We start from the raw sequence: 22,555 nt of genomic DNA on the forward strand, positions 1-22,555 counted from the left end.
TTCAAATCAGTGTACAAACACAATTTTGCTCCCACTCAAATCACTGGCAGTTTTGAATGACTTCAGTGAAAGCTGGAGTGGGTGGATCCTTACTTAAAACGTTTCATCTTCAAACTCTTTACAAACCTTAGCTAATTAATCATCACCACCTCATGTGATGTAGATAAGTATTGTCATTCCTGGTTCAGCAAAGCACTTAAGCATGTTCAAAATCTGAAGTCAGAGGGACTGCTCACGTGCTTAAAGTTAAGCATGTGCTGAAGTCCTTTGTTAAACAGAGATAAGATTGCTCAGTTGCTTACAGGTAAGCATGTGATTAAGTGAGATTCTGAATTGGGGCCATTATCCCCATTTTGCATATAATAAAACTGGGGACCATAGTTTAAATGACTTCACCAAGACCACAAGAGGAAGTCATTGGCAAAGGCTTATATAGAACTCAGGAATTTCCGGCTTCCAGACTTCTGTTTAAACTGTGATTAGACCATACGTCTGTAAAATTCAGTCTAGCTAATGTAAAGTATTGATTTCAACAGCCTGGTTGGTCCAATATATAATTTATGCATTGTAAAAGTAGTGGGTGACTTATTTTTTTCTGCATCTGATCTCTCCCCCAACAGATGGCTTTGCCATTTCACTGGGGACTATATCAAATTCAAAAGGTAGCATACTTGTCTATATACTTTCATAGACCTGATACTATCCCCATTGAAGTCTGTAGTAAAATTCCCATTTGCTGCAATGGGAGCAGGATCAGCCTGTGTGTGTCTTATGAATAAAATACAATTTGTTAAAGGATCAATCAGTCCCCTTTGTTGTGTGATGTGGAGGTGTCACGTACGAAGTTCACATCTGTGGCAACTCACTTTGTAACCTCTCATCCCTACTGCATTTTTCAAGCTCCTAGTACCAAGAACATGCAGAAGCATTGCGTTATTTCATTATATTAACAATTCTAACCACTGCAAGATCAAGTTCCTTCACCAGATGCCCTTAAATTGTTGCATATTCTGACTTCATTCCTTTTCATAGTGCAAATGGAATTATTGTTTTCTTTGTGAATCTACCAAATAATTCATGACTGGCGAGAGAAGACTGGAAAAGAAATGTCATTAACCTGCTAACTTAACTGCAGAATGCTCAGTGATGCCCTGCATTTAATCATGATTCTCTAGTAGCATAGGTGCTTGTAAATTCACCTGTTCTCCTATCTGGCGCAGGGCGGGTGGGTGAATGCACCATTTTCTTTTATTACACTGCAAACATCCCACCTGCGAGGGAGGATGTTTCTCTTAAACAAAAACGCCACCAGGTATGAAACAGCGACAATAGTCCCCAAAGTGAGAAGCATGGTGAAGGTTTTAAAAGGAAACAGCTGAACGTAGACGCCGTCCACAAGGGAGCAGCCTGGGTAGTGGATTATAGGGGGGATTTTCAGGGAAGGTTCCCCTGCCAGCAGCCTTAACAGGAACCCGAAGAAGAATCCAGCAGCTGAGCCATATATGTTGGTGTTGGGAATGAAGAGGACGCAGCAGAGCTGGGGAAAGAGAAGGGCGTACACCAGCTCACCACTCAAGAACCACAGATCATAAATAGAATGGAAGTAAAATGCCAGGCCTGCAGCTGCTGCCCCAAAAACCACCATGGAGACCCTCATTATAGAGACAACTTCTTTCTCCGTAGCCTGTAAAATAAGAGAGTATTGTTGTAGAAATCATCACTGGCTCATTTTTAATCTGATCCTGAATCCAATCTCAAGTTTACAATGATCAGATAAATAATATCCAGATCCAAATTTTACAAATAGACTTCAGCTGAAGAATTTAGTTCTGGATCCAGATTTTGAATACACCTACGTTCAGAGGTATTTGGATCTAGAATTTTGGTTTGGCCCATCAGAAGCTATCTGTAAGCATTACCAACCTGGGCTGGATTTGAATTAGTCTTGACTTAGAAAAACTCTACATTCAAATCTCTGGGCCATGTTCATTTTGAAATACATCTTTGGAATTAGAGTAGCTAATAATAATAAAAAAGTACATAGTAAAATATATAGTAAGAACTTACTATCAAATACGGGAGCTGAGCAACATAGAGTATGTCTACACAGCAAAGAAAAACCCGTGGCTGGCCCATGCCCACTGACTCAAGCTCGTGGAGCTCAGGCTGTGGGGTTGTTTCATTGATGTGTAGACTTCCAGGCTCGAGCTGGGGCCTGAGGTCTAGGATCCTCCTACCCCGCAGGGTCCTAGAACCCAGGCTGCAACCTGAATCTGAAAGTCTACACAGCAATAAAGCAGCCAGCAGCCCGTGCCCTGCAAGCCAAAGTTACCATACCCATAATAATTTATTTTGCCATTTTGAGTTTAGAGAACTTCTGCAAGCTTCTGGTGTTTTTGCAAAACCCAGTTTGACTTTGGCAGCATGGGCTAGCCTGTTGACCAGAGGAATGGGAATCACTAGCTCTTGGATTCTGTTACCACTTCTGACTTGTATACCTTTACGGACTTGAAGCTATAGCTATATTGAAGTCTATAGTAAAACTCCCATTTGCCGAAATGGGAGCGGGATCAGTCTCTCTGTGTTGTATCAATAATATACAGTCTGCTAAAGCATGAATCAGTCCCTGTTGTTGTGAGATATGGAGGTGTGATCTACGAATTTCTGCCAGGGCTGAGCCCTGACATCTCTAGGCTTGGCCGTTCATAGCCCCAGCACCTCTGGGCTTGCTGCATCAATTAAGAATGTAAAATAATTGCTTGAGACACGTCACCTAATTGCTTGAAGCCGAGCACCTCTTTTTTTACAAATTAAGCACTGGGCATTGCTGTGCTCAGTGTTGCAGCACCTAACCAAATCTCATTTTCCAAAAGGATTTCAGCAGTTAGGAGCCAAAATACCATTGACAGCCGATGGGATTTAGACTCTTAAGGGCCTAAATCACTTTTGAAAATTAGATTAGGCTCCTAAATCAGTTGGGCCTTGCAATGCTGAGTACAGCAATTTACTAAATACCTTTAAGAATCTGGGCCTAAATGACTTGTACAAGGTCACATATCCCAGTCATGACAGACAAATGTTCAAGTCTGGGATCTCCGGGCTTCCAGCAGACAGCAGTGCTGTACTGGGGAGAGCAAATGTCATGTGAAAATTCAAGTTTCCCTAAATTTGACAAACAGTTGAAATTTTGGGAATCTGAAATCAGACACCTGAAATGGTGGCAAAAATTTTGCACAGATTTTCAGTAGTTTCTCCCCGCTGTAAATACTAGTGTTGAATCTGTCACCTGTTTCCTAAGAATTTTTCTGTAGATGTTGTGTGCAAACATAGAGCTGGCAGAGAGAAGGGCTGAATCTGCAGAAGACATGACGGCAGCAGCGATCGCTCCCAACCCGCCAATGGAAATGTAGGTCGGGCAGAGATAATGCAGCACCAATGGCAGTATCATGGCTGACTCTCCTCTCTCCACTGGTGTTGGAAGACCATAGCTCGTCTGGTTCCAGTCTTGAACACAGAACAAAAAAAGGAGGCGAAGAATTCAATATTTAATTCATGCTTTTGTTGCCTTCAGAGCTGTATTTCTACAAAGAGCCATCCTTCCGCAGCTAAAAACTGTGTTCTAGAACTTAGATTATGTTGTTTCCTGACTCCAATTGGTGATCAGTGTATGTCCTGAAGCATGAGAACTGAAAGTCCTTGGAAACCTAGCTAGAAAGTATGTATATGTTGTTAATGCCAAATCCTAACACTGGTTTATGCATCAAGTAAGGGCCACAATGGTCCAATACTGCTGTGTAAACTGGCAGTGAACTGAGTCAACCACTTGGAGGGATGGTTGGTCCAGGGCACAATGTGCCTGCAAGAGTGTCCTTTCTGCTGCTTCTGGGAACAGGGCACTGAGAGGTCTGTCCGCCCTCCAGACATAGATTGCTCAGAGATGGGGTCTTTGCACTGATTTCTCTGACAGCTTTAGCCCATAAGTATCAAATTCTTTTCTGACTCTTAAGTTATTTACTTCCACAAGAGCTTGATCCTGCTCCAACTAGGGTTGAGATTTTTTTTTGGAGGGGAAGGAGGAGGGAGGAGTTTGTTTTTGTTTTACCACTGAATCTTTAAATTCCTTTGAGCGTTTTCTCCCCTGAACATGATCAAATGATACCGACACAACGCAGTAAAGATCGTGAGTATAAAGCAGTGAGGGAAAATAAGTTTTATTGGTCTTTTTTTTTCCCTTTTTGCACTCAAGAGTATGTATTGTACTGTGCACAGAATAGAAACGTGGCAGCCCCTTTATTTAACATAAAACATTTAAAATAGATATTCGGTATTTGAATACCTGAATCAGAAGCTGGAAGGCTCCAGCATTCTGATTCGGGCCCCTAAATAAGTGGCCTGAGTATCAAAAATGCTAAACGTCCAGCAACTCCCACTGATGTCAGTAAAAGCCACTCGATGCTCAGCACTGAAACCAGCTGCTTTCTTAGGTGCCTAAATCAGGACAACGTAGTCCTATCTTTAGGCCCCATTTTAATAATCTTGGCCACTGATTTTAAACCTTGAGCAAAAAAGTACATTTCTTAAAGCCACATGATTTAGTTTTACCTGTGGATGCTGCTACGGCCCCTATGAGCACAGAGGGGATGGCCATTAAAAAGCTCCCCAATCCAGAGAGACAGGAAATAAGCCTTGCTTGTCTTGGTGAGGAGGCTGAGAGAACTCGTTGGAAATAAGTTTGCCATGGGATACTTCCAAGAATCTGAAACGTTCAAATGTTAATGCAGTGAGACAACGGTCCATGCCTGTTAGTATTATTTTATTTATTGGTAGGGCTAGTAGCACCTTCTGTTATCAAGATAACCTGACACTTACCATTATAAGAGCTTAGTTTCAGTTGCTTATACGTTTAACAAACTTTAACTGTTTTAAAAGTTCAGCCAGAATGGTCCAGCTGTTTCCTGAGAATGTGACCTCTGAAAAATGCCTTTTTTGTGATTCTTTCTTAGCGCCTGGATGCTTGGGAGCAGAGAGTTGAAGTTTGGTGTGCGGTGGCCTTTGTTTCAGGGATGAGTCTTTTGCCAACTCTGTGGACTGGCTTTGGAATGGATGATGAAACCATTCACCCCGTCCACTCTCCCACCCCACCAGCCAATCCAAGAAAGATTTCTTACCAGATATAAGAAGTCATCCAGCCACCTTCCAAGATATTCTGTTTGTACTTGCCCAATCCAAGGGGCTTGGTAGGATTCCTGAGCAGCAGTGTAATAAATGTTTTCTGTTGCAGAGTTGAGCAGGGCAAATGGGACACAGATCCACTGGGATTAAAATGGAAACACTGAATCTCTTCACTAGCTTCCTCTCACTTCTATAGCCTATTCAAGCTCCTTGGCCTTGCCTTTGCTCTAATTTCCTCCTCTCCCACTTCTGCTTCCTACAACCATCCCAAGCCTTCTGCCTAATTGTCCCTTTTATCTCCTCCTCTTGCTCGTCTTCATTTCATGCCACCCTTTATTCCTGTTCCTGTATCTCATTCCCACTCCTTTTCCCTAAGCATTTCCCTCAAGCTCATTCAAATTCCTTCTTGTTCTACAAGGCCTTTCAGTGCCAGCTAGACTGATGTCTATTTTATAGGGACAGTCCCAATATTTGGGGCTTTGTCTTATATAAGTGCCTATGATCCCCCACCACCTCTCCTGATTTTCACACTTGATATCTGCTCATCCTAGTGCCAGCCCTCTGTAATTCACTAATGCATTAAGGTTAAAATCTTCACTCCATGTATCATATCCTCTATGCCAAGAATTTGGTATGTCAATGTTCTGTTATTAACAGGAAAAAGAGAGTCCATCAGAAAGGGGCACCAAATATGAATTATTGTCACCGTTGTAATGTTGGATAAACTCAGACACAGAGAGATTGAGCACATTCTCAGCTGTGCACCAGGCACAAAGGAGGTGCAAAGAGAAATTTGTTTTCCCCCATTCTTGGGCCCTGTCCTTCATCTGCATGGTCATCATAGAAATATAGGACTGGAAGGGACCTCAAGAGTCTTCTAGTCCAGTCCCCTGCACTCAAGGCAGGAGTAAATATTATCTAAAGCAGTGGTTCCCAGACTTGTTCTGCCACTTGTGCAGGGAAAGCCCCTGGCAGGCCAGGCCGGTTTGTTTACCTGCCACGTCTGCAGGTTCGGCTGATCACGGCTCCCAGTGGCTGTGGTTCGCTGCTCCAGGCCAATGGGAGCTCCTGGAAGCAGCGCGGGCGGAGGGACATACTGGCCGCTGCTTCCAGCAGCTCCCATTGGCCTGGAGCAGCGAACTGCGGCCACTGGGAGCCGCGATCGGCCGAACCTGCGGACACGGCAGGTAAACAAACCGGCTCGGCTCTCCAGGGGCTTTCCCTGCACAAGCGGCAGAACAAGTTTGGGAACCACTGATTTAGACCACCCCTGACAGGTGTTTGTCCAACCTACTCTTTAAAACTTCCAATGATGGAGATTCCACAACCTCCCTAGGCAATTTATTCCAGTGCTTAATTACCCTGACAGTTAGGAAGCTTTTCCTAATGTCCAACCTTAAACCTCTCTTGATGCAATCTAAGCCCATTGCTTCTAGTCCTATCCTCAGAAATTAACAAGAATAAATTTCTTCCTCTTCCTTGTAACAACCTTTTATGTACTTGAAAACCTGTTACCATGTCCCATCTTAGCCTGCTCATCTCCAGACTAAACAAACCCGACTTTTTCAATCTTCCCCTATAGGTCATGTTTTCAGAACCTTTAATCATTTTTGTTGTTCTTTTCTGGATTTTCTCCGATTTGTCCACAGCTGTCCTGAAATGTGGCTCCAAGAACTGGACCCAATACTCCAGTGAGGCCTAATCAGTGCAGAGTAAACTGGAAGAATTACGCCTTGTGTCTTGCATCGTGTAGTTAAGAGCATGGTTGCTTTATTTAAATTAATTGGTGTTTTTGGATAACCGTCTTCTTGGGTTTTGTTTATTTCCAGCCAAGAAAATTATGGGCTAGATTCTGCTATCTTTACTCATGTGAATAGACAGTAGACTACACCCATGAGTAAGTGCTACTCAACCCAAGTAAGAGTTGAAAAACTGCTTTATGTAGTCCTGGGGCCTTTTTGTTTTTACACCTAAAGTAGAGCTTTGGGGTCTGAGACCAGTGTCAATGGACCTTCTTTGGACTGAGACTGGTGAAAATGCGAGAGGAATTTTGTCTCTCATCTTTGATTATGAAATCTTGAGAAAACGGATAACACAGAAATGCATTGAACTTACCAGGCTGAGCACAATAAAAATCAGCTGTATAACATCTGTGTATGCAACTGAGTACAGCCCTCCCAGTAAAGTGTAGAGTATAACAGTGCATGCCGATATGATTATGGCCAAATAGCCTCCAATATCCAAAATGACTCTCATTGTTGCCCCTGCAGACAAAGACAGTTTTGAACAATCATAACAGGTCTTATATATGCAAGTTTCTTATTATACAAATAAGTTGTTAAATGATACCAATGGCAATGTAGTCTAGCGGTTAGTGCACCTGGCTAGAAGCCAAGGATTCCAGAGTTTTATTTCTTGTGCTGTCACCAACTTACTTTGTGACCTTGGCCAAGTCACTTCAGCTCTCTGCACTTCAGTTTCCTCATTTATAATATCAGGATGATAGTAAATAAATACACATCATTACCTAGTACTATGGAAATGTGAATTTTATATTTCGATCAGTTTTACTTTAAACATGCACAAGAAACATTAGGAAAGGGAATAAATAATATAGTTTCATGAATTAGCGATGAACACATAATCCGCAAAAGGTGGTGTAAAGCAGAGCTATCCATGGCTGTCTTTCCCTTGTCTTCGCTACATCATCTTTCTATCAAATACAAATGCTGAGCAAATATATTTACCTAATGAAGCAAGAATAGCTGCAAACCAGAATATATCTCCTATTAAAGGTGGAATAAAGAGAAGGCTTCCAATCATGTTCCCGTATGTTTCTTGGAGAGGATCCATCATTGTCACATAATTTTTGGATCTCATTGGATTTACAAAGAAGAGGCCACCTATCAGAAATGATAATATTGTCATTGAATTTTATACACATCTCCTAAGAAATTGTCAGAACTGTCCTCTTGTTCTAAATTATATCTGTATTAAAGCCAGCATTAGTCAATGTTCACTGGTCACACTGCAATAATTTGCTAATGTTCCCCATCAGCTGATCACCTCATTAAATATCCACATTTACCAAGCTTTTTAAAGTGCACTTCTCATCAGTAACCATCTTCTTCAGGCAATGCAAGGCCCTATGGAGTTTTCACTGTAAAGGGTCTTACATCATCTGAAAAAAGTGCACTTTGGCATGGGCAGTGGGTGACCCGCTGGCTCAGGGAGGCTAGTGCCTGCCTGAGGCCCCACTGGATCCCAGAGCCCCACCCTCCCCATGTCCGCCAGCCCTAATCCCCCAGCACCCCCAAGCACAGGGCGGACAGTCCCAGCTCTGGCATCCTCCCCCCTCAGCACTGGGCAGTGTGGCCCCAGTGCCTGAGGGCCCCTCAGTGCTGGGCAGCCCCAGTCACCCCAAGTCCAGGCTGCAGGCAGGCCACGGCCACCCTAACCCTAGCTCCAGCCCCAGCCCTAGCCTGCTTCCCTGAAGACAAGTGACCAGCTGGGCTGGGGCCAAGGGAGAAGGACAAGAGCAAGCAAGAGGGGGCTTTCTGGGCAGAGTGTGGATGAGGCCACACCAGGCTCTTTGGGGAGGCACAGCCTTCCCTGCCTATGCTACCCGCCGCCCATGTGCTTTGGTCAATATAAGGCAATAGGCTTGTCCTTGATTTTGTGAATGCTAGGTGCCATGCAACATATTGAGATAAATGCTGCCCTCAGTTACATACAATGAAACGTGCAGCTCCCCTATGCCTCCTCCAAAATTAAATTATCTTGTTTTTAATGTCAGCACCTCATGAACTGAGCCCAGTCCTACACTCCTTCCTCATATCAGCAATCCTCACTCAAACAAGTAGTTCCATTAAAATTGATGAATGTATGTAGTGCCAAATCCTGATGCCTACAGGACTACTTGTCTGGGGATTACTGACATGAGGAATGGGTGCTGGACTGGACCTGCAGTCTCTGAATGGGGCTTCTTGTGTTGGTAAGGATTACTCATGTGAGAAAGGGTTGCTGTGCCCATAGGCTACTGCTTTAGGGCCTGATTGAAATGGAAGTCAATAGGCATCTTTCCATTGATTTCAGTGGGCTTTGGATCAACGTCATAGTGCTCTTCACAGGGCAGATATTTCCCAGTGTAAGAGCACCTCTTCCTTGTCTCTACTTGTAGGATTCTGCTAAATTCCTACTACACGCTTCCGGGGGAAGCTGCCCGCAAATGGCACTGTTGCACACCCACTACTCCAGCTTTATGTGATGGGCTGGTGTATGGCTGTATCTAATTGTGACCTGCCCTTGACATTGTAACTGCCATTTTGAAGAATGTGACTTGCATTTGGAGTGTGTAGTTGTGCCTGCCTAGAGATGCCAAGAACAGACCAAGGCAGCTTATGGTAATGCAGGGCGCCTCCCTGAAGCAACTAACACAAGAGTCATCAGTGGTGCTTGTCAGAACACTGGATTTGCTGAAACCAGTGGCCAGGTTAAAGGAAACTGGTTCTCCCAGTTTGTCTCCCAGGGGAGTAGGACTTCAACCACCTGACTGAGATCATGAAGCTGGTCAGTAGATAACGTGACAAAGGGGACTGAAACCTTATTTAAATGCAAGATCTGCTCTTGGTTCTCACTCTCTTGCTGAAAAACAGAGACTGCAGAAGGTAAAGGGCCCATGGGGCCTACCTGCTTGACACATGGACTAGGCCTAAGGACTCACAAGAAAGGATGAGCATAGACACAGGGAAACGAGCATTCAGGCTCCTGTTGTTTTCCTAGAGATCTGTAACTCTTGTATGCTTTGACAGCAAAGCTTACTGTGATTTTAAAAACTCCAGAGCAAAGCCTGTGTTCCTTACTTTACTTGCCATGTGTCCCTAAAGAGTTAAATTACAATCCAGAGCACCCACAGAGGGGGCCAGACAAGCGCTCTGTACCCAGTAGTGGGCCTTAGGGTATGTCTACCCAGCAGCGTAAGCCTAGGCTTAAGCCTGGGCTCAAATCTAACTCCCTTGCATCCACATACCAATTGTGCTAACCAAGAGCTCGGAGCTAGGTTCCCAGGACCCTGCAGGGCTGGAGGGTCCAGGCAAACATTAAGCTGGCTATGGGACCTGGTGTTCGAGCCCTATTGCTTTCCTTTGTGCACGGGGTCCCAGCTTGACTCGGGTCCCGGCAGTCCTCCGAATGTATCCCAGAGTTCCTTCGGGCAACTTCCTTAGTTTTCTCTATGCTGACGATCTGTGATGCCATCTGTTGCACTCTATTGCAAATGGAAGCTGCACCTCCCTTTGCAAATGGCAGCAGGTCGAATCAGCAGGTTAACCCCTTGTTTACTGGACATGCAACCCTAGGGAAGGCAGGGCCCTAGAGAGAAGAGCAGGGATCAAGCGACTGCCCTGCAGAGAGGGGGGAGAACAGAACTCGCAGCTCAGCATGGCCGGGGAAGGATGACCCTCAACACCCTGACCGCTCCCCCTCCCTGCAGGGCTGCTGCTTGGTCTCCACCCTGCTCTCTGGCCCCCCCGGGGGCTGCATGTGCAGAGTGCCCAGGCAGTGTGTGCTGTCAGGGCAGAGAGTGGGAGCCAGCCCCCAAACTTCCCCACAGCCTCCCAGAGATCTCTTATCCCTGCCTCCCAGGGCGCGTCGGGGCAGGGATAAGGGATCCTGGAAGGTGCTGGAGCACACAGGGATGCACTTCAGTGCTCTGCTGCCAGCCGGGCTGGAGTGTTTTTCCTCTGAAACCTGCCTTTTATGTCAAACTTCGAAACAGACAGACAAAAGTAAATAAAAAACCAGCCAAACGAAAACACCTTCACTGAACATTCCATTTCAGAAATTAAGAATTGCGAAGTTTCACTTTCATAGTTTGACAGCCGGGGAGCCTGATGTGTGAATTCTCCTCAGAACAGCTGCACATGGGCCTTTTCCTGACTCAGCCTAAACTGGTGAAGAGCCTAGTTGTCTGGTTAGATGGTAGTTCAGTACAAAGCCTTCTCAAACCCCAGTCATTCTACTGAGACAGCCACCAAATAAGCTAATTATGCAGCTTATGTACTCATGTGATCCTTATGGGCACCTGAGTCCCACCAATAGCCAGCATTAGTCAACAGCAGGTGTGTGCGTACGCGCGTGCGTGTGTGTAACTCATACACCTCCTGGGTGTGGTGTTCTGTCCCATCTAGGGCAGGGGTTCTCAAACTGGGGGTTGGGACCCCTCAGGGGGTCACGAGGTTATTACATGGGGGGTTGCGAGCTGTCAGCCTCCACCCCAAACCCCGCTTTGCCTCCAGCATTTATAATGGTGTTACATACATTAAAAAGTGTTTTTAATTTATAAGGGAGGGGGTCGCGCTCAGAGGCTTGCTATATAAAAGGGATCACCAGTACAAAAGTTTGAGAACCCCATATGTAGTGGGACCGAGACCACTTAGAGAGAGAGATTAATGAGTCTGCTCTACAGCCTTAGCTAAGGGCCATATGGCATTTAACTCATGCAGTAGAGGCTCATGTATTTAGCTCCAAAGATCCCAGGTTCAATCCCGATGACCGGGGTCTATCAGTGTTACAAGTGAGCGCACCAGGAGTCAGAAAATCCTTAATCTCGAGTTGAAATGCCATGTAAATTCTCAAGCCCAAGGTTCAGTCAGGTCAACTTGAGTCCCACTAATCTTAGGCTTACATTGCTGTGTAGACATACTCTGAGAGGCCCAGAGTTAGAAGCAGTGACTGGATGCTGACCAGATCCAGCTGGCTTGGAAGCACATGGGCTCCAAAGTTGGTACAATTACAGCTGACTGGTGACTGTCCACTAAGGGACTTGGCTAGGTCTTCTGTAGCAAACATGCATTGAGATTTAGGGTGTTAGGAGAATGTATTTTGGTGGGGAAATCATGGTGATACTTTTTAGCTCCACAAACATTTCAAAGAAAGAATTACATTTTGTTGAGGGCATGATGTTCCTACTTCCAAAAGGATATTGGAGAAAAACAGTATTCACAGACTATCACACGCAAACAAAACACACAAATAAGATTCTCTTGCTGTAGATTGTCTCATGCAGGTGAATCTCTGCATCTGCACAGAGCCCCATTGAGTTCTGCATTTTAGGCCCTAATCCTCCAATTATTAATCCCTTGAATTCTCATCCTGAATCTATGGTAGGTATGCAGAATATAGTCCGATAAAGGCCAATTATATCACTTTTGGGATGTCCACTATCTGTCACTTCATTCAGAATAATTTAAACAGCCTGAGTATTTGACAGTTATCTGAGTGTAGAATACGTAATATGTAGAATGTATATTGTAGATGTTGGGACATATGAAAAGATGCCTGCTTGTCTGGCAGGGAGGGAGAACAGCCAAGTGAAAAGCTGAGCCAGCACTTCAATCAATCGGATGAACAACTGGTTCAATCAGGGGAACAGCTTGGTCAACAACCTGATCAGGTAAACAACTGAGTTAGCAAACTAATCTTAGTGTTAGGCAGAAAAGTGTTTATATCTATAATGACTAATTTTGCAACAATATATTTAAGGTGAGCACCTGAATGTGGGTATGCGCTAGCATTTAACCCTATGCTGTGGCATGTTTTGGTGGACTGATCTCTCATTGAATCAGCAAATAAAAGACATACTTCTTCAGCTCAAGAGTCTGTCTGTGAACCTGTGTGTTCTGGGTAGCAGGGAAAAGACCCGGTCAACACTGGGAGAGTCTGCATTTTTTAGATCCATAACATTGGATTAAAAAAAAAAAGATTTATAACATGTTTTTGGGGTTTTTTTTGTTTTTTTTACCAATAACAAGGGACAAAGCAAATCCTATTGGCGCCTGGACCCACACTAGTCCTCTTGTGGGAAGATAGACAATTTCAGCTGTACCATTGATATATGCTCCTCCGACCCAGGTTGCTGAAAAAAAAAAGGGGGGGGGGCAGGAGAAATAGTGATGAGACATATATTGCCTTACTACTCTCATAAAACATATTGAAAAGTACAGAGCCAGACTGTGAACCTCTATTCACACTGGTGAGTGTTTACTCACACTCACATTTACTCCAGATTTTTTTTACTTCACATTTATCACATTTACTATCACATTTATCAGAATCTGACCCTAAAGGCTAGTTTACACTACACAGGTTCTGTGGATACAGTTATGCTGGCAAAAACCCCTACAGGGGATGCAGCGTAGACTGACAGGAGTTTTTCTGCCGGGATAGTAACATCACCTTCCTGGATGACATTAGCTATGGCAACAGATTTCAGAGTAACAGCCATGTTAGTCTGTATTCGCAAAAAGAAAAGGAGTACTTGTGGCACCTTAGAGACTAACCAATTTATTTGAGCATAAGCTTTCGTGAGCTACAGCTCACTTCATCGGATGCATACTGTGGAAACTGCAGAAGACATTATATACACAGAGATCATGAAACAATACCTCCTCCCACCCCACTCTCCTGCTGGTAACAGCTTATCTAAAGTGATCACTCTCCTTACAATGTGTATGATAATCAAGTTGGGCCATTTCCAGCACAAATCCAGGTCTTTTCACCCTCCGCCCCCCCTGCCCCCACAAACCCACTCTCCTGCTGGCAACAGCCCACCCAAAGTGACCACTCCCCTCACAACGTGCATGACAATCAAGCTGGGCCACCTCCAACACAAATCCAGGTCCTCTCACCCCCCCCCCTTCCCTCCAAAAACCACACACACAAACTCACTCTCCCGCTGGCAATAGCTTATCCAAAGTGACCACTCTCCTTACAATGTGTATGAAAATCAAGGTGGGCCATTTCCAGCACAAATCCAGGTTTTCTCCCGCCCCCCCCCCCCAAAAAAACACACACACACACACAAACTCACTCTCCTGCTGGTAACAGCTCATCCAAACTGACCACTCTCCTTACAATGTGTATGATAATCAAGGTGGGCCATTTCCAGCATAAATCCAAGTTTAACCAGAGCATAGCTGAATCTATTCCGGGGGTTTTGCCAGCATAGCTGTGTTGGCTGGGGGATGAGGCTTTTTCACACCCCTGTCCGACATAGCTATGCTGACAAAACATTGCAATGTAGACCTGGCCTGGGTAAAATTCTGGAGAGGTGATACTCAAAGTGAATAGCTACATTTGTATGGAAAACTCATTAATGTTCAGAAAAGGTTTATTTTTATTTCTATTTTTGTTAATGGTAGACACTGGCTGGAGCAGATAGCAAGAGCAAATAGCGTTACATTTATTGTTCCTTAATAATTTATAGAACATAATTCCCATGTATCATGGTCCTTTACAATAGCAAATGTGTGCTTAAGAAAATAAATCCCTTAAAACAACAGTCAAGCACATACTGCATTCAAAAAAGTGAGTCTTCAGCTTAGACTAAAACCAAGCAAATCTGCTGGCCAGACAAATGTCACTTGGGACAGCATTCCCCTATTGATAGGTAAGAGGGAAAAATCTCTGATGATGGGAAAACACAGAAGAAATAGAAGAGGTGTCAGAAGCATAGTGTGTAAATGCTTTAAAGAACTATATATACATCCTTCTTTATAGGCAGATTCTGATAGCCTTACCCATGATGAGCAGCACCATATCCCACATAAAAAGTAAGGTATTCAACACGAGTGTAGGTAGCAGAATCTTGCCCTAAATTAGCACCACATACTATCCTCTTGAGTAGTATCATATTCCTTAGGGAGTCCCACTACTCAAGACATTAGGGACTGCTCAGTGTGAGTAGGGCTGGCACAATCTGGCCCACAATGCTAATAAAACTTCCATATCCCAGACTTAGAAGAGCAAATTTATGTTGTGAATGAGAAAAGCTCAACCTGAATGTTTTAATAAGATAAACAGATTTCCTTTCAGAACACTTACCAGTTGCAGTGAATAATCCAATGAAAAAATTCATGTTCCTGCTCCCCACTATGATCATCTCACTTGGTTTCCCTTTCTTCTGGTCCTTTTTGCTTTTCCAAGAAGCCCAAATTCCAATGGCTAAAGTTATTGCATAAAACACAATTAAAGCTACCAAGCCAGGTATATTCAGAGCCATTTTCTGCAGTTTATTCTGGACCACAGAGATGAATATGGATTCAGTAGTGCTCACACAGTACCAAAAAGAATTATGAGCCAAAATTTTGGTCAAGGTACTGGATGCTATGTCTTTCAGTCTCCACCCTTCTTGAGGAAATATCCAATCCTGCCTTCTGGGTGGAAGTAGGGTGGGGTAGATAAGGGACTGGGACTAAGGCAAATAAGCATTTATGTGTTGTATAATGTCAGTCTGATATCAATGAGGGGAAATGTAATATTTTGTATGATATGCATTGGCATGTGAATAATCAGTATCCGTTTTGCTTGGTTCTCGTTATGAGGTCAGAACATATGTGGATGAGAATCTTGTCTGAACAAAGTTGACTGAAATTTAAAAAAATCATTATAATAAAAAGAAATTCAGGAAAGAAAAAAATCAGTGATCAACTGAATGAGTAGCAATGCCTTATTCAAATCAAGCTCACATCAGTTCCATTGATAAAGGCAGGCAGGGGTGCAGACAGTGTTGTGCCATACCATAAAATAACAGGTAGCACAGCTGTTTCTCTGGAGGCTGTATTTAACTAACTCCTATTAGAATGTTTCTCAGGTAATTAGAAAGAGAAATCTTTCTTTGATAAATTTAAGAAGCTGTCCTTCAAACAGATAATGAACCTCCAATAGGAACCTCTTACACAGTAGGATGTGAGTAATTTATATAGTTTAGATGTCAACGTTTTGGTTGATCTGTGGCTGAAATTCTGCTCTGGGCAGTAGACTTTCAGTCTTTCTCCTTCTGTCCACTGAGATATGATCCTTGATGCCAGGATCATATCAAAGATTGTTTTTTGAACAGTCCTTCATTTGCATTCTTAGCTGGAATTTATAAGTCCAAAACATCTTAACAGTTTCTTCCAAACACATCACCTCATGCAGAGATCAAGGGGCAGCAATTTTGTGAAACTCACATGGCACAGCTCAAAGATGACCTTTAGTTTAACAATACACACTAAGAACTAACGTACATTGATTGCGGATGTGGAGAGTCTTGAAGAGAAAGACCTGGGGCGAACCTTGGGTTTTTTTTATTTTTTATTATAGCATTCTGTAAACAGTCCATCAGCAATCCCTCTGTGTACAGTGTTCTCAAAACATTCTGGAAGCAGTATGAAGCTGTCCTGATTGCAGAATGAAAGCCAGTTCAAGGTCCTTCATGCTGCTGGGTTTGTGGCCCAAAAATTCTAATCTAACAGCAAACATTTTGTTTGAGCGAGAGACGCGTTCAAAGTGCAATTATATGAGAGGTTTTTAACTACATTTTTGACAAAACAGATGCATCTGACATCAAACTGTAATATGAAAAATTCATTAGAAATAGCAGAGGAAGCAAGATTTGTGTAAACTTTGCTTCAATCTGACAGGGGGATTTGTACAAATAGAAATAGTGTGGTTGTTTTCATTTAAAAAAGAAAAAGCCTAAAGGCCAAATTCTGATACCGAATAGTACTGTAGTCTTTTAGTGATCTTATTAAAATCAGGTACTATTCAGCCTGAATAAGAGTATCAGAATTTGGCCCTAAATGTATAGATATAAAAAGCTAGGTGAGAAATACTGTACATTTTAAATATACATTTTCAGTGTGGTATGTTACTAAGAGGCACTAACTTTCACATTCACCATAGCACCTGCAAAGTCCTAGAAAGTGAAACTGTTCCAGGTCATGAATAGCCTGGTGAATGTGGGCTGTCTTCTCTTGTTTACTAAGTCGAGTTTTTCTTGCTGTGAAGAATTTTCATGTTACTTTTTGGATAAGTCACCAAGATCCAGCCTGTGTGGGCATTAAATCTAAATTCTGTGTCAAGAAGTTGTATTTGCTGTATTTAAACATAACTTCTAGATTCATAGATTCCAAGGCCAGAAGGGACCATTGTAATCATCTAGTCTGACCTGCTGCATAATACAGGCCATAGAACTTCCCCAAAATAATTCCTGACCTAGAGCATATCTTTTAGAAAAACATCCAATCATGATTTAAAAATTGTTGGTGATGGAGAATCCACTAGGACCGTTGGTAAATTGTTCCAATGGTTAATTACTCTCACTTTTTAAAATGTATACCTTATTTCCAGTCCAAATTTGTCTAGCTTCAACTTCTAGCCATTGGATGATGTGATACCTTTTTCTATTAGATTGAAGAGCCCATTATTAAATATTTGTTCCCCAGGGAGTTAGTTATAGACTGTAATCAAGTGACCCCTTAATCTTCTCATGATTTTGCATTGCAAATCAAAATATTTCTGTGTTTGGATGAAATTTTTTGGTTTTTAGGTGCTCAGTTTTTCAACAAAAAAATCTAAATTTTCGACAGAAAGCAGCCACTTTTAATAGAAAATTTTTATCAAACCCCCATTTTTCTGTTGAAAAACAGTTTTGATGGAAATTTTTTTGCCAACTCTAATTTTCAGTGATTTGCTTCACAAGGGCAGTGAGCCAGCTGTCCCTGCATAAGCTGGGTGATGCTGGGTAATGATGTCCTCCTGGTCATGGTGGACAATCAAATGTCCAGGCTGATTCTCTTAGATCTTTCAGCTGCCTTTGATTCCTCTGACCAGGGCTGTCCGTACCCATATGCAAAGTACGCAGCTGTGTAGGGCACGAGGAAGTGTGGGGCACCAAATTTCCTGGTGCCCTAGGCAGCTGCATACTGCTCCAGGCCCTGCTCTGCTTCTTCCCCATGGCCCCTGCCCCTGCTCTGCCCCAGCCCCGCGTCTTCCCACCGCTGCTCTGCCCAAGCCTGGGAGCCAGGGGAGCAGAGCGGAGCGGGCTAGGGCCGGGTCACTCCACTTCCCGCCGCCCCGTGAATGCGGGGTTGGGCATACCCTGCTCTCAACGGGCTTCAGGAAGAGGAGAGACCTGGCCCCAGCCCGCTCTGCCAGCTCAGGCTGGGGGGCGGTTTCCCCCCTGTCCCCAAGCCTGCTCCTGCCCACCCCCACAGAGGCCTGGGGCCAGCTCGCCCGCCCCCACCCTCCCACAGAGGCCTGGGGCCAATCCGTCCCCGTCCCCCCTGCAGAGGCCTGGGGCACCAAAATGGCTAGGGACGGCCCTGCCTCTGACTGTGAGCAGAGGCAATTGCAGGATATGGAGCCTTAGGCGTTAATAAAACAGCTGTAAATATTCATTCTATCTTGGAGCTGTACCAGCTTTCCAAACAAGAGTGACTGTTTTTATCACATCTGGCCAGATTAAAACCGAGGGGTCTCTAAACACTTTCTTTCCTTTCCATGCCCTCAAACAACTTAAACTGAGCAGTTTCTGACTATAAATAATGTGGCTAATGTTTAAAACAAATAAAAAATATTTAAAGTACTGTATCGTCCTCCCTTTCTATTTAATCAAGAGGTGACCTTTTAACCCTTTTTTAAAAAAGGCACATGAGTACTTCTTTGTGGGAAAAGTGACTACTGTGCTCATGCATGGTAACTGTTTAGATTTGGTTCACATGTAGAACAGTCATATATACTCACACAACTCTCAAAGATCTACTTTTAGTGAGAGGGCTAAGGACCTAATGTTACTACTTTTACTGTCTCTAGGCAGATTTTATTTAAAGGATCTGGCCACACAGTGGGGTTTGGTACATACACACAACTGAAAAAAATGTAGTTATTGGAGGTGAGGTTTAAAAAAAAAAAATGTAACTGAGAAACACATTGTGCTGGGATGAAATTGCCTCTCAAGGAGAAAAAGTAAGTCACAGGTGATTTGCTTGCTGAGGGGTCTATTGCATAAGAATACTTAGCATTTGTACAGCAATTTACATTTTCAAAGAGCAGTAGAAATGTGAACTAATTTGTCAAATTAAAGGCCAGATTTTAATCTTTTGAAGTCAATGGCAGTTGTGCGTGTGTGCCTTGGAGGGCATAATTTAGCCCTAAGTAAAGTCATTACCTTAGGCAATTAGCATTAATTGTGATAATGATTTTTAAGATCTGGACACCTATCCACTACTAAGAACTGGACTGAGACCTCACATTCATTTCACAAGGCAACTATTGGATGGCAGGAACATTCTGTCAGCTCTGAGCTAGTCTGAATTTGACACAGCGACCTACAGGTGACATTTCCATATCCATTACCAGTCTGGGCCACCCACATTTGGCCTCCAAACCTTGTTTAAGTTCAACTGTATTATAAACTACAAGTCAGTGCTTCAGAGTCATGTTTTTCTCACAGAGGAGCAGAGATATATGTTGAGCTTCTCACTACACAAATCTTACGTGTTTAAAAGTCAGTAACAACATCCTCATTGCTGTCACACAAGTGATGGCTTTGCACCCCGACACGTTTTATTGTCAGTAATAAACATTGTAGGAACATAGGATTTGCAATACTGGAACAGACCAATGTTCATGTATTCCAGCAACATCCTGCTTCCAACAGTGACCAAGATTAATTGCTTCAGAGGAAGACATAACCTTCCCATAATGTACTTAATTATGTAATATTACATAGCTATTTGAAAGGAAAAAGATAGTCTTTCTGTTCCCTGCTTTGCCACTGATTTCCTGTGTGTCCTTTGATAAGTGACTTCAGTTCTGTGTGCCTCAAGTTTTCCCAGCTATAAAATTGAGAATTAAATTTATTCCCCTCTTCACATGAGGCTTAATTCATTGATGTTCATAAAGTTCTTTGAGATCCTAAATGGAAGTAAGTGATCAGTTTATGCCTTGAAACATTAGGAATGATTGCTGTTGTAACTGTAGCCTGGCTTATATAGCTACAGATGCTGTACACACCATCATGCAACTGTCTAGTCCTTTGAAAACCATGTTGGTATGTATCTGAGGTCCAAACAGAAAGTAGACAAGGAAGGGCCCCTCTAAAAACAGTGGAGGAAGATGCAGATTTTGCCTCCAAGACAGCAGTGACTGACTATGATAAGAACACATTTTTGTTTGTAGAAATATGTAAAACACGATGATTAACCAGAATTGGCTACACATTTTGGAACTTTATATCACTCAAAGACACAAAGAGAGAGAAGAAGAAAGTTCTAGGTACAGAAATGATAAAACAGTAAGTTTTCTAAATTGGAGAAATTAAAGACTCAAGAAGAGATACACACTGTTCTTCTGTTTAGTCTTTCTACAGAGGAGGTTTAGTCTTTCTACAGAGGAGTCGCCTATATTCAGAGTTAAACAGAAAAGAAGAAAGCATTGGGGTCTTAAATCAAGAATTCTTGACTCAGGGCACGTCTTCACTGGCAACGTTAAAGCGCGCTCTAAAAAACCCACCTCCAGGAGGGGAGGAGCTCCCAGCGCTGGTGCACTGTGTATACTGGCACGTTACAGTGCTGAAACTTGCAGCTTGGGTAATATCTGGTGTTCCTGGCCCCTTTCAGTATAGTTTGAGGCTTGAGTATGGCATAGAGACTGCATTAGTCTTCCTGGTTGACCTTCCGTTAATAGAAGGACATCATAGAGTCTAAGGCCCCAAGGGATCATTGTGATCATCTAGTTTGATCTCCTGTACAGTGCAGACCATAGAATTGAATAAGGCCCAAATCACTAATAAATAATCATAAGACTCAAATCACTTCTAGGAACTTTTATTTTCTCCAAGTGCATTTCCGAGTCTGAATGTAGCTGTGGGTGAGCTTCAGCCTCGCAAGAAAAGTATAGTCCATTCAGAATGGAACATGCTTTTATTCAGTCTTTTATATAGAGTGCTGAGATACGACACTGAGAAGTGAATAATAAATGCCTAATGTAGACAGATATATCCTTACCATTTGACCTGAGGCACCTATCCTCCATTGTAATGTGCAGATATGCTCAATGCAAAGCATCTGGTTATCTTCTTGAGCACTTGCTCCATAAATTCTAGATTACATGCCCCCACTTTGGTCTGTATTGTAAATGTGTGGCCTGGGGCAGGCCAGTAGGTGGCTCATTGCCTCAGTTTCTCTCTTGAGTCCCCAGTAATTCCATGCAACCTCTACTCCATCAACATAGTTTATTAACAAAACATAGTACAGATATATACACCAGAAGGATAAGTACCAGGGAGGGAGAGGGGTTATTTAAGTTAAGTGCCAATGTGGACACAAGAACAAATGGATATAAACCGGACATCAACAAGTTTAGGCTTGATATTAGGTGAAGGTTTCTAACCATCAGAGGAGTGAAGTTCTGGAACAGCCTTCCAAGGGGATCAGTGGGGGAAAAAAACTTAACTGGCTTCAAGACTGAGCTTGATAAGTTTATGGAGGGGATGGTACGATCGATCCAGCCGGGGATGATTTATCACGTCTAGTGAAGACGTGATCGACCCTGGTACTCCACCAGAGCGAGAAGCGTAAGCGGAGTCGATGGGGGAGCATCAGCAGTTGACCTACTGCAGTGAAGACACCGCGGTAAGTAGCTCTAAGTACGTCAACTTCAGCTACGTTATTCAAGGCTTGAGCTCTAGACACACGCAAACCCCAGGGGACTGTGTTCTTACTCAGTCCCCTAACTCCCTTTGGAGATGATCACAGCCAAGTTTCCCATCAATATCTAGGGCGACCAGATAGTAAATGTGATGGGGGAGAATAGATGCCTACATAAGAAAAAGCCCTGGATATCGTGACTGTCCCTTTAAAATCAGGACATCTGGTCACCCTAGCACAAATCAAACTAGAAAACACCTTTAGAATAATATTTAATATTTACAGATATTCGTAAAACAGATGATCCCATGGTGGATAAGACAAACAAATAGTGATCTACATGAGAACATACAGGTTACATTAAACACCTCTAATGCAGGAGAACTTGTAACAAAGAGATTACAAAAAGAAAAGGAGGACTTGTGGCACCTTAGAGACTAACCAATTTATTTGAGCATAAGCTCTCGTGAGCTACAGCTCACTTCATCGGATGCATACTGTGGAATGAAAGCTTATGCTCAAATAAATTGGTTAGTCTCTAAGGTGCCACAAGTACTCCTTTTCTTTTTGCGAATACAGACTAACAAGGCTGTTACTCTGAAAAAAGATTACAGAAATACACTTAGCTTTTCTTACTTATTCTAGAGCCCAGACATGTCAGTTTCTTTCCCTTAGTGCTGGCACAAGCTGGGCTGACCTGAGTATAGAGATGGTCACCAGGCAGCAAAACCTTCAGTGACTGTTCACGTGAGCTGATCAGGATGGATGTTTTAGGCTTGTTAAGGTTAGCAGGAGCCCTGGAGCTGGCACATGTCTGCTGGATTCTCTCTCTCACACACTCAAAATATATGCTTGTGTAATCACTTATCTGCCTCCCTGACCCCTTTACCTGAGGGAATTGCTTGGATTTT

General features: G+C 43.2%; 1 protein-coding gene across 1 annotated transcript; it reads right to left on the reverse strand.

Moving 5' to 3' along the window:
* Positions 1 to 1,207: 1,207 nt before the first annotated feature.
* LOC144257407 (high-affinity choline transporter 1-like) lies at positions 1,208 to 15,232 on the reverse strand. The gene is made up of 8 exons (XM_077807221.1): positions 15,055 to 15,232; positions 12,974 to 13,087; positions 7,920 to 8,075; positions 7,288 to 7,436; positions 5,169 to 5,312; positions 4,603 to 4,756; positions 3,287 to 3,504; positions 1,208 to 1,684 (listed from the first exon to the last, which is right to left on the reverse strand). Exons 1-8 carry the CDS (start codon positions 15,230 to 15,232, stop codon positions 1,208 to 1,210), a joined length of 1,590 nt encoding a protein of 529 aa, XP_077663347.1.
* Positions 15,233 to 22,555: the final 7,323 nt, after the last annotated feature.

This window comes from Eretmochelys imbricata, chromosome 1 (assembly GCF_965152235.1).
Source record: "Eretmochelys imbricata isolate rEreImb1 chromosome 1, rEreImb1.hap1, whole genome shotgun sequence".
Classification (NCBI taxonomy): Eukaryota; Metazoa; Chordata; order Testudines; family Cheloniidae; genus Eretmochelys; species Eretmochelys imbricata.

Bases quoted from the DNA above. Each gene is read 5' to 3' on its own strand.
- LOC144257407 (XM_077807221.1), bottom strand. From the start codon at position 15,232: ATGGCTCTGAATATACCTGGCTTGGTAGCTTTAATTGTGTTTTATGCA. The intron at 5,313-7,287 runs GTAAGTTCAATG...TTTTAATCCCAG, and splicing joins TTTTTATTGTGCTCAGCCTG to TGGATCTGTGTCCCATTTGC. The intron at 1,685-3,286 runs GTGACAGATTCA...CTTATTTTACAG, and splicing joins GAAAAATTCTTAGGAAACAG to GCTACGGAGAAAGAAGTTGT.